The 12,856-nt window shown below is 40.5% G+C and overlaps 1 protein-coding gene across 1 annotated transcript in view; it reads right to left on the bottom strand.

Moving 5' to 3' along the window:
* The window catches only part of cdk15 (cyclin-dependent kinase 15), a 21,887-nt gene extending 9,398 nt beyond the window's left edge, over window positions 1-12,489 (bottom strand). The window contains exons 1-7 of the mRNA XM_062052138.1: window positions 12,381-12,489; window positions 6,961-7,092; window positions 6,780-6,874; window positions 6,610-6,689; window positions 6,393-6,487; window positions 6,241-6,303; window positions 5,652-5,775 (exon numbers count right to left, since the gene is read on the bottom strand). Of these exons, the coding sequence (XP_061908122.1) occupies window positions 5,652-5,775; window positions 6,241-6,303; window positions 6,393-6,487; window positions 6,610-6,689; window positions 6,780-6,874; window positions 6,961-7,092; window positions 12,381-12,452 (661 nt within the window). The 5' untranslated portion in view covers window positions 12,453-12,489. The remainder of the gene's footprint in view (window positions 1-5,651; window positions 5,776-6,240; window positions 6,304-6,392; window positions 6,488-6,609; window positions 6,690-6,779; window positions 6,875-6,960; window positions 7,093-12,380) is intronic.
* Window positions 12,490-12,856: the final 367 nt, after the last annotated feature.

The raw sequence follows: 12,856 nt of genomic DNA, 5'->3' as shown, positions 1-12,856 counted from the left end.
AACATAAGATGAAGTGAAACGTGCCATGTCTAAAATGAGACATGGTAAAGCGTTTGAACCAGATCGGATACCAATTGGAGTCATAGAAGTACTTGAAGAAATTGGAACATAAGAGCTGACAAAATTGTTTATCATTTACGATGACGGGAAAATTTAATCGGATATGAAAAAATCATTTTTTTACTCTGCCAAAGAAACCAGGAGCCACAGACTGTGATCAACATTAATTGATAAGCTTTAAGAGTCATGCCACCAAAATTCTTCTTAAGAGTACTGATGGCAAGAGCCAGGAATAAGATACATCCAGAGCTTTTGGCCAGGCAATTCAGATTTCTCCCAGACCAGGGCACCAGAAATACAATATTCACACTCCGTATGTTAATGGGAAGTTCAATAGAAGTGCAAGAGGATTTATACCTGTGTTTTATAGACTATTCCAAAGCATTCAAAAAAGTGAAGCATAAAAACCTTTTCCAAATTTTGAATGAGCTGCATATTGATGGGAAAGAACTGGGGATTATCAGAAATCTGTACTGGGAAAAAAGCATCAATCCGAATAGATGGTTAATGCAGTCAATTCAAAGCCATTTAAAAGGGTGTATCTCCTGATCTGTTTAACATCTACAGCAAAATGATGTTACACAAAATCAATCATCAAGATGGAATAAAAGTTGCAGGAATTAATGTTAACAACCTCAAATATGCAGATGACACTGTGCTAGTGGCAGACTCTGGGGAAACGCTGCAGAACATCCTGAAGCCCACTGTGAAGTAAACAGACTGGCACTAAACGTCAACAAAACCAAACGCATGACAGTTTCCAAGAAAACAAAACCACCTGTATGGAACATCACATGCAACAACAATAAAATAAAATAAGTGGATCAATTCAAATACCATCTGATAGTAGCTGTGAAAAAGAGATAAACAAATGAATTGCCAAGTCAAAAGACAGCTTCAACATAATAAGTCTTATATTTAGAAATGGAAACATCTCACTTGACACCAAACTCAGAGTCCTCAAAACGTATGTATGGTATGTCCTACTTTACTTTACGACTGGGATTCCTGGACTTTAAATATTAAACAATTGAGAAAATTAGAGGCAACTGAAATGTGGTTCTTCAGAAAAATACACTGCATATCATGGACTGAAAAGAAAAGTAATGAAGACGTATTGGTGTGGGCAAAAACAAGAAGACAGCTGAGAAAAAATTATGTTAACAAGAAAACGAGTAGGAAGAAAAGCTCCAGGTCGACAACGAATAACATTAATTCAATGGCCTAGGAAATTTTATTGGAAATATCAATAATATAGAACTCATACATAGGATGGATGACAAGAGAAGACTGGAGAGCCCTGCAAACAGGCCTGATACTCCATGATGATTTGAGAACAAAATACTTCTGACAACTACTGCTAAAACATGAACTTTTGTTTATGATAGAAAGTCCATTACAATTGTTCTTGGCTTCAACACCAACAGGAGTGCGAATGGATGCAAGGCGCCGACTAGTAGTCAGTATAGGGAAAAGCAAGCTGAAGTTACAACTTCGAATCTCTGCACAGACACACAGCTCTTACACAGCAGGAGCAGGGCCGGCCCGTGGCATAGGCCGTATAGGCAAATGCTAAGGGCGCCGTCCATCAGGGGGCGCCACGCCAGTGCCACAAATGTTGGAGGGAAAAAAAAAAAAAAAAAAAGAAAAAAAAGTTGGTACTATTATTTCTAAATACATAAAATAATCCCACGTTAATTAAAATGCAAAGTAAAGCCTATTTAATATAAATATTATTTGTTACACCATTACGCCCCCCCTCCCCCGGCACGGTGTGCCCCCTCCCTTCCCGTATCATGACTCTTTGGACGTCACCACATAAAAAAATCAACACAAGATGTCAAAACGGCCAAAACTGTCAGGTGCCCAGGGAAGAAAAAATAGAAAAGAAGAGGAGGAGAAACGAGAAAAAGACAGAGGTAGCAGGTAGGTAACGTTAGCCTACATGAAATTATTTGTCTGTTACAGAATGTGATAGTAACCTGGCTTTTAGCATTAAGCTAATGTTACATGATTCGGCATTTGCTAATCAATAAATAGCTAGTTCTGTTTTAACGTCGGGTTAATATTGTGGAGGGGGCTAAATTGTTATGGAAAATAATAATGTAACGTTAGGTAATTACAGTACTCCCTGGTGTACAGTAATTTGTAAGTCATTCTAGTTAATGCAATATTAAAAAGCACAAATAGAGAACTCTGTAGGATCCCCTTTTTTGTAATATAGTTGTTAAAGTCATACTGGTTTGATATCTTGTTTTGTGCAACAAAAGCACCTTGAGGATTCTGGCGGGAACTCTCGTTCAACCCTTTTTCGATTACGCATGCACCTCCTGGTACCCTAGCACCTCCAAAACCCTCAAATCTAAACTCCAAACATCTCAGAACAAGCTAGTCAGGTTACTTCTAGACCTCCACCCCAGATCGCACCTCACCCCTACCCACTTCTCTAAAGTGGGCTGGCTCAAGGTGGAGGACAGAGTTAAACAACTTGCACTGAGCCTAGTCTATAAAATCCACTACACCTCCCTGATACCGAAGTACATGTCAAACTACTTCCTTAACGTAAATGACCGCCATAACCACAACACCAGGGGGAGCTCCACTAACCACGTTAAACCCATATTCCGAACTAACAAAGGTCTTAACTCATTCTCTTTCTATGCCACATCAATGTGGAATGCGCTCCCAACAGGTATAAAAGAAAGGGCATCTCTATCCTCCTTCAAAACCGCAATAAACGTTCACCTCCAGGCAGTTACAACCCTAAACTAACACCCTCCCCGGATTGCTAATAATCAAATGTAAACAATCAAATGCAGATACTTTTTCTTATGCCTTCTGATCTCTCTCTCTCTCTTTCTCTCTCTCTCTCTCTCTCTCTCTCTCTCTCTCTCTCTCTCTCTCTCTCTCTCTCTCTCTCTCTCTCTCTCTCTATGTCCACTACTTGCTGTCCATATCCTACCCCCCCCCCCCCCCCTCCACACCCCTGATTGTAAATAATGTAAATAATTCAATGTGATTATCTTGTGTGATGACTGTATTATGATGATAGTATATATGATAGTATATATCTGTATCATGAATCAATTTAAGTGGACCCCGACTTAAACAAGTTGAAAAACTTATTCGGGTGTTACCATTTAGTACGGAATATGTACTTCACTGTGCAACCTACTAATAAAAGTCTCAATCAATCAATACAGTGCCTTATTTATATTGTATTTGTAATTTATTTTATGCAACTTGTTGACACGTTTTATTTTGTGTTTATGTATGTAAAAAATATTGTATTTCATATATTCATTTTTTATTTTTTGTATTCATTTATTTATCCATATTTTTTTTAATCTTGTTAACTATTCTGATTGTTAATTTGCTTTCTTTAAGTAAAAAAAAAGGTCAAAGACAAAGCTATTCGGTTTCTTGTGAGTATATACACTTCACTGCCGATGTGGGGGGGCACCACCTAAAATCTTGCCTAGGGCGCCAGATTGGTTAGGGCCGGGCCTGAGCAGGAGTGTTGCAAAAGTCACGTCTAAACTGACAGAGCCATTTAGGATTCTTGCGTTGCACAAATCTGATTAAAGACAGACAAATGTTTTACGCACACAGAACTCTTAGACACCGATTGCTTTACACCAGGGGTGCCCACACTTTTTCTGCAGGCGAGCCACTTTTCAATTGATCAAGTCGTGGGGATCTACCTCATTCATATATATAACTTATATTGACTTATTTATGAAAGATATGTTTTTGTTAACAAGTTAAAGGTGTTTAATGACAATGCAAGCATGTTTAACACATATAGTTAATATTGTTAATAAATTAAAGGTGTTTAAAGATAATACAAGCATGTTTAATACATATAGTTAATATTGTTAACAGGTTAAAGGTGTTTAATGATAATACAAGCATGTTTAACACATATAGTTAATATTGTTAACAAGTTAAATGTGTTTAATGATAATACTAGCATGTTTAACACATATAGTTAATATTGTTAACAAGTTAAAGGTATTTAAAGATAATGCAAGCATGTTTAACACATATAGTTAATATTGTTAATAAGTTAAAGGTGTTTAATGATAATACAAGCATGTTTAGTTAAAGTTAAAGTTAAAGTTAAAGTACCAATGATTGTCACACACACACTAGGTGTGGTGAAATTTGTCCTCTGCATTTGACCCATCCCCTTGATCACCTCCTCGGAGGTGAGGGGAGCAGTGGGCAGCAGCGTAGCCGCGTCCGGGAATCATTTTTGGTGATTTAACCCCCAATTCCAACACTTGATGCTGAGTGCCAAGCAGGGAGGTAATGGGTCTCATTTACCCATATAGTTAATATTGTTAACAAGTTAAAGGTGTTTAAAGATAATACAAGCATGTTTAACCCATATAGTTAATATTGTTAACAAGTTAAAGGTGTTTAAAGATAATACAAGCATGTTTAACACATATAGTTAATATTGTTAACAATTTAAAGGTGTTTAAAGATAATACAAGCATGTTTAACACATATAGTTAATATTGTTAACAAGTTAAAGGTGTTTAAAGATAATGCAAGCATGTTTAACACATATAGTTAATATTGTTAACAAGTTAAAGGTGTTTAAAGATAATACAAGCATGTTTAACACATATAGATTCCTTTCTTTCATGAAGACAAGAATATAAGTTGGTGTATTACCTGATTCTGATGACTTGCATTGATTGGAATCAGACAGTGGTGCTGATAACGTCCGCATTTTCAAATGGAGGAGAAAAAAAGTCCTCCTTTCTGTCCGATACCACATGAAAGTGGTTGGTTTTTGCCATCTTATTTGTCCAGCTTCCGTACTCCTTTGAATACACTTTACAAGAAATACATTGGCGGTAAACTCCATAGCTTGCTAGCTTGTGCACACCAGCTTTCTGAGACTCTTATTTTGTTAGTGCAGGCAGGATGAAGCAGCGCTTTTATTGTGCAACTGTGCAGTCGGTCTTTGGAGTTTTGACGACAGGTACGGCGCCAGAGTCTGTTGAAATAAAGTGTTTCTCTCGCCTTCCTGTCGGTAATTTTTTCTTAATAATGAGCTGGCAGCAGCCAGCGTCATCTCACATGATCCTCGGGTGCCGTGAATGTCAATCAAGTGATGAAAGTGATGTCATAGTGAAGATTTATGATCGCTCATTTTTAGGACTATTTTTTTATGCCAGGCTGGCGATCGACTGACACACCCTCCGTGATCGACCGGTAGCTCGCGATCAACGTAACGGGCACCCCTGCTTTACACGTACACATCTCTGAATACGGACACACAATTGTGATTACGCGCTCACAACGCTTTCACGGCAAAAACAAAAAAGTCACGTGTAAAAAGACAGCCAATTGAGGAAATACAGACAAATGAAGGAGAGACAACTTAAAACACACACGCAGCTCTGATTACACACCCACACACATTGAGATACAGACACACACATTAGTACACAGACACGTGAACTCGATTACAGACGCACAGATTGAGATACGCATTTGCAAATAATTTTGCTACAACAATACTTCCATAGGTTTTAGTGCAGCAATATTACGGTCGGCATGAAGGAACCTACCAAAATCAGCCAGTTTGAGTTCTCCCAAGTAGCTGATGAGCAGGTTCTGAGGCTTCAGGTCGCGGTGGAGGATCCGGCGACTGTGGATGAAGGCGAGGCCCCGTAGCAGCTGGAACATGAAGATCTGCAAGGAGAGGATCTGTTGATTTTCTCTACTTGGAAAACGTTGTGTATGTTGGCATCAAGAAAGACGGTGTTGTATTCTGCAATACACCAGTGTGTCCTGGAACCAAATATAGACTTGTAATGCTCCAATTGTAATTCAATGCGCAAAGTTTCAAATGTACTTTAAACAAATATTTATTTGGTGTTATTTTATGTGAAAAGCTACCATTTAGTTATAAAGCGGTGAGTTTACTATTAAGTTTATGATTTGCCAAAAAATAAGATGCTGAGTTTTATGCACCTTTTGACAGTTTATCATAATATTTACGCTGTCTTGTTTTTACGACAAGTGGTTGAATAAATGATCTATTCATAACTCCATATCTATCCGATTAACAGTCGGTCCACCTCTCGATCTCAGCCAGCTGGGATGGGCTCCAGCTTGTGACCCTAAACTGGACAAACATTTGGTGAGGACTCGTACCCGCACGTTGTGAGAGTGCAGACCTCCTGGATGCTGGTTCATGTACTGAGCCAAGTCTGTCTGCTGCAAGAACACAAGTCGTTACACACAATAATTTATTGAAGATGTTGATCATGTGACCTGCTGCTGAACACCTCCTATGTATGTCTCACCACATATTCGAAGACAAAGGTGAGCGAGTCTCTGGCGTGGATGATGTCATGAAGGAGGACGATGTTGGCGTGTTTCAGGCCTTTAAGCAAAGAGGCTGCACACACACACACACATGGCATATTTTAGCGCATAAAAAGCCATAATCCTTTAAATGTCCTAAAATGTGTCCATTACAGCTGTGTCTATGTATTGTATGTGAGTGTAGATCCTGATCACCTTCTCTGATGGCAGTGAAAGGCACACCCTCCTCTGTCTTTGTCTCGATCACTTTCAGCGCCACCAGCTGCCCATTAATCCTTGACACAAATGGGGGATGTATCATCATTATCTTTGTCATCACCCCGAACGTCTGTAGTGACGACATCATAAACCATGTGACCTCTGACCTGCTGATTCCTTTAAAAACAGACGCGTACGAGCCTTCACCAAGTTTCTCCAGACTCACGTACGAGTTGGCGGTTCCGAACTGAAGCCCTGGTTTCTGATCACACACACACAGAGTGGTCACACCTCACACCTACAGGTTACAAAAAGTTACATGACATGTAGGATTGTTCAACAGCTGACCCAGATGAAGGGATTCTGGCAGCTGTTGCTGCTCCACGGGTCACTGTTGCTGCGCTCTCGCTGCACTCGAAGTCGTCGCATCTGCAGTGTGTGGAACCAGTGGGGTTGAGCTCCAGAACTGTCTTCATCAAGCTGGGCCCGCAGACAAACAAAAGAAAAAACATCCATAGTTGATGAATGTACAGTAAGCTGTCCTAAATGTGGTCTTCCGCTCAACCAGGTCATGGGGCGAAGAGGTAGCCCAGACTTCCTAGTCTCTGGCCATCTCTTCCAGTTTCACCAGGACATGAACCCTCCAGTGTGTACTTTAGGTCTACCTCACGGTTTCCTTCTGGCTGCGTATGCCAGGAACACCTCACCAGGTGCGTCCAGACGGTATCCAGACTTGATGCCTCTATTCTAAGCTTCTACCGGATGACCAAGCTCCTCACTCTGTCTCTGTAGAGAGAATCCAGCCACCCTACATAGATAACTAGTTTCCGTGGCTTGTATATGCTATCTCGCTGTTTCGGTCACTACCCAAACCTCGTGACCATAGATGCGTGTAGGTACATATTTTTTGAAACATAGATTTTCGACGCAGCTCTCCACGGTCTGACTTGCCTGTCAGAACAAGACCTCGAGATACTTGAACTTCACCTTAAACAAGACTTCACTCCCAACCCAAAGGGTGTAAGCCATCATTTCCATCTGAGAACCATGCATGGCCTTTCATTTGTAGGCTGGAGATCCCAGCTTGCCATCTGGTCCACGTCATATGCAAATAGCATAGATGAGATCCTAAGGTCCCCAAACTGGACAACCTCAGCGCTTTGAGTGCGTGCCCATGCACCGTCCAGTACCCTTGCAAGGGTATGAACTGGACCAGTGTTTCCACAACCAGGACAAAAATGTTTCCTGTCACTGGCTAAAAAAGTGGGTATGTACTATATTCTGGGAATAAGCGGGGCGCCAAAGCAATGGGTAGGGAATTATTTAGAGTCTGCATTTTCTGTATTTAACAGCTGTTTGTGCATGTGTGAATGATGTCAGTGATTAGCAATCCCACTGCCTCCTCCTCTTGCCCCTCACACACAAACCAAATTACAAATTAGTTGAATAGCCCTGGACAATGGTGTGTTGCCATAGTCAAAAAGTCATCTTTGCCATTAAGTTGAATGTGACAGTCTTGTCTTTAGTTGAATCCTACAAAGGGTTTATACCAGGGGTGGGCAATTAATTTTCACCGGGGGCCGCATAAGCAACCCGAGCACTGCTGGAGGGCCACACGACAATATTTCAATTACATTTTGCTCAATATTATTTTTGATATACCGTAAGATAAATAATAATGATGATAATAATAATAATAATTAATAATAATAATAATAATTTAATTTAACCTAACTTAACTTCATACAAAAGCAGATTGCTTTTGATGGTCACTTTATCCTGCATTATCCAACATTTTTCCCCGTCAGATTTGGACAACCATCTGTTGTTAAAAATAGTTTTTAATCATATTTATTTTATATTGTTTTTTATATTGGTTTTATATGTAATTGTTTTTTCTTTTTATTCAGTCATTGGTGGAGCTAAGGATAATATTTGAATATTGTTTTTAATATTGTTTTGCAGCACTTTGGAAACATTTTGTTGTTTAAATGTGCTATATAAATAAAGTGGATTGGATTGTCACACCTGCCAGCTTGTCCCATTTCAGTCCTAACATGTCCAAACACACATTTACCTATGTGAACAAGTCATTACCTGTGGTTGTCTCTTTAATTGACTGCATGGCTGCCAGCTACTCCGTGATTTGAAAGTCTGCAGTTATCCCACGTAAGAAGAAGAGCAGCTGGGCGGTGTCACGTACATCACAGCTCTCATCCAAAGTTAGCGAAAAACAGTCCATGTCTCCGGGCATACAGCGCAACAAAGTCCAATAAGCACTCCTTAATAAACTCTCCGTCAGAAAACGCCTTACTTTTTCTGGCGCTTTTGTGAGAAATGACGAAACTTGTCCTGACGACTGCATCTATGGGGGTGTGAAATATGGCAAAAAGTCCTTGTTGGGTTTGCAGTTTTACCATCAATGCATCGGCCTCCCTTGCGCGCGCTTCATCCGGTATTTTCCCTCGTGTTTCATCGTGTAGTGGCGATTAAAATGATATTCTTTAAACACAGCAAGCTGTGTACCACAAATTAAGCACACAGCTTTACCTTTAATTTATGTAAAGAAATACTTGCCAGTCCATGTCTTGTTGAAAACACGGCATTGGTCATCAACTTTTCTTTTTTTAGCGTCTCATCACTTGTCTCTATGCACCTTCACTCACAGGTTCCCCCTGGCCGTATCATAAATAACACATTTCAAAATAAAAGCAGCACAGTTGTATTGCGAGCACGACATAGATGTTTTTTAAACTTTATTCTGTCATTTGTGATTGCGCCGTTCAATTCACTCACAATCGCACACACGTCCACACAGAAATAATACAAATAACGCTTTTCAAAACAAAAGCAGCACCGTTGTATTGCACACTTGACAGATACTTTTTGAAATGTATTTTGTAATTCATGATTGGCCTCACGCGGGCCGGACAGGGATGCGCAAAGGGACGGATGCGGCCCGCGGGCCGTAGAATGCCCAGGTCTGGTTTATACTGTAAGTATTGTACTTATTACACACCAGCTGTTTGATTGTATTCTGCATTTTAGTTGTAGTTTTCATTACAAAATTTGGAGGTGTTAAAAATGGCACGTATACTTGCTAATGCTAATCAGTGGCCTGAATATGATATATCTAATGGAAATTAGCATCGAGCTAGCACATTTTAAAAAGTGAGTACTTATTGTACTTTCGAGCGTTTTCTGTCAGGCATACTTGTTTGTTGGTATGGAAAGTTGCAACATTACTGTCACATTGAGTTGTTGATGAACCCCAAGATGCAGAGAAGGTGGCAGGCATTGTGCGGAAAAACATTATTTAATGTCCAAAAGTAAAAATAAAAGGTAAAAACACAAACCAGGAACTAGGAATTGCCAAAACTGAAAACAGGAACCAGCAAACAGAAAAACTGGAAACAGCTAATGGCTAACAAGAAAACACAAAACAAAAGAGCTAGGAGAAAGCAAACTACAAATAGCTAACGGGAACAGCTTACCGCTACGACGACAGGTACAAGGACTGTCATGTCTGTGATTATGTTTTGTTTTAGTCATGTTCGGATTTGGTTTTGGACTTTTTGTGCACTTTTATTTGTCACCATAGCAACCATTAGTTTCACCTGGTTCACATTGTCATGTCACGCACCTGTTCACGGTTAGAGTCACGCACCTGTTTTCACTGATCATGTCACTATATAAGCTTTTCTGTTTCTGTTGTTCGTCCTGGCGACATCACATTCATGCTCCACATTTATGCTCTGCACACTATTTCATCACTCTGCTTCATGTCGTGTCACAGTTCTTTACCAAGTAAGTTTTGTTCATTTATGCCACAGTTAGTGTTTTTGTTTTATTGTTCATAGTTTTTGTGCCCACGTGCATGTCTTTTGTTTCTTAGTCAAGTTTGTATTTCCGCCTTTGTGCGCGCCATTTGTTTGCTTCTTTTTTTTGTAGTTTATTAGTGTTAAAAAATAATAAATCATGTATTTAAAGTCACGCCTTGCCCGCGCCAATTTTCCTTTGCCTTCCGGAGAAGCAAAACCCAAGAACCCAGTCGTGACAAGGACAAGTAGTAGCACGACAGGTAGTAGCTGTAACGATATCGACACGACAGGTAGAAATGACAATGATCCAGCCCTGACTGGAGGGGAAGGCAGGTTTAAATAGCAGCTGGCTGATTGACACCAGGTGTGTCCAGGTGCCAATCAGCCACAGCTGAGGGGAAGCAGCACTCAGGGAGACAATCGGAATATAACCAAAATAAGAGCGCTGACAGGAAATGACAGAGGAAAAACCGAAACATAACTAAACTGTCAGGGACAAGCCTGACAATTACATAGAGGCAGCTGAGTCTGCTAAGATTGCTTTGAGTGCTTGTTTTTCCCCGCCAAGTGTTTGCGGAGCTGGGCAACAAAGGTATCGAAATATTTACCATTTGATTTTACATGAATCAGTACCCGGTAGTACCAACGAAATTCGGTCGGTACTCATTAAAGTACCAAATTCAGTACCTGTCCTTTTACATATTCTTTAAAAAGTATTTAAAATATTAACTTGGAAAAAAAACTCAACTTCACCCCAGGCACAAAACTTCATCCTTGGGAACACCATGTGACACCCTAACCACTTGACCACCTCAAAGTACACTGCTATCATCGACACATTTTACTGTTAATCTTAACAATAAACTAAGGATTAATAAATACATCTATTCTTTAAATGCATTTATGGTGAGAGCTTGCATACCGTAGTTGTGAATGTGCAGTGTGTTTTAGAGTAGAAGACCAAATAAATAAATTAGCCCAGATGTTACTTGGCTGTTAGGCTGCTGCTAGACCAGGGCTACTCAAATTGTTCAGGGTTCATATTTCCAAAAAACTAAGGACCAGGGAGGCACTCTTCTCCCTTCACATTTATTCTTATTTTGAAAACCAGCATCCTCTGTAGTGGACATTTGTTTTTGGTCTGATTCTTTTGTCAGAGCTACATATTACAGAAACAAAAATATTTCTTGCATACCCCTTAAAAAGTAGATAACTGCACCTCTGCCTCCTGTTCGACTATAACAATCAAATTAGGACAGGACTTTGGACTAGACTTTGCCAGGAAGGCTGATGGCTGTGGAATACACTTTTCTTGAAAAGTGGGAACACTACAATCAAGAGGTTATGTTCCCAGACTTCCCTGCAGGGTTGCAGAAGTGTGTCAACAAAGACATCCATCCATCCATTTTCTACCGCTTGTCTCTCTTGGGGTCGCGGGGGGTGCTGGAGCCTATCTCAGCGGGGTACACCCTGGACAAGTCGCCACCTCTTTGCAGGGCCAACACAGATAGACAGACAACATTCACACTCACATTCCCACATTAGGGCCAATTTAGTGTTGCCAATCAACCTATCCCCAGGTACATGTCTTTGGAGGTGGGAGGAAGCCGGAGTACCCGGAGGGAACCCACGCAGTCATGGGGAGAACATGCAAACTCCACACAGAAAGATCCCGAGCCCAGGATCAAACCCAGGACCTTCGTATTGTGAGGCACACGTACTAACCCCTGTGCCACCGTGCTGCCCTCAACAAAGACAGTCCCACATAATAAGCAATTAATGAATGTATGAATAAATTGGATGAATTAGATAAAACTTTATGTACAATGAATATATCCATTGTGAAGCAGTTATAAAAGTTATAGACGAGGACAACACACCGTCCACTGTAAAATGTATCACAATGACAACCCAACAATAAAGAATGTGAAAAGTTCCATTAAATACCTCGGCGGCTGGCAGAGATGAGGAACTCCTGCTCTTTTTGACAGACCTCTCCTCTATCCTCATTACCTCCATTTCTTCCTTCTCTGTTTCCCTCGGCTCTCTGGCCTCATCGCCCTCACCACAACAGCACCTCCTTATCCAGCGGCACAAATCCTCCATCACTGTTTCTTCTGCTGCTGCTGCTCATATGACCACCGCGCTGCCTGGAGAAGAGCAAACATGGTCTTATGACCACTCCTGCACCCCTCCATCCCCCAGCCAAGCAGTACAACAGTGCCATTCAACGTTTGGCAGACAAGTGCCCCACAGTGGCCACAGTCAAGAACTACTGCAACTACTGTGTTAAAGGCCTACTGAAATGAAATGTGTTTATTTAAACAGGGATAGCAGATCCATTCTATGTGTCATACTTGATCATTTTGCGATATTGCCATATTTTTGCTGAAAGGATTTAGTAGAGAACATCGACGATAAAG

This window comes from Entelurus aequoreus, linkage group LG07, assembly GCF_033978785.1.
Source record: "Entelurus aequoreus isolate RoL-2023_Sb linkage group LG07, RoL_Eaeq_v1.1, whole genome shotgun sequence".
In the NCBI taxonomy this organism is placed as follows: domain Eukaryota; kingdom Metazoa; phylum Chordata; class Actinopteri; order Syngnathiformes; family Syngnathidae; genus Entelurus; species Entelurus aequoreus.
The sequence above is the reverse complement of the archived record's forward strand: the minus strand, read 5'-3'. Positions and strand labels throughout refer to the sequence as shown.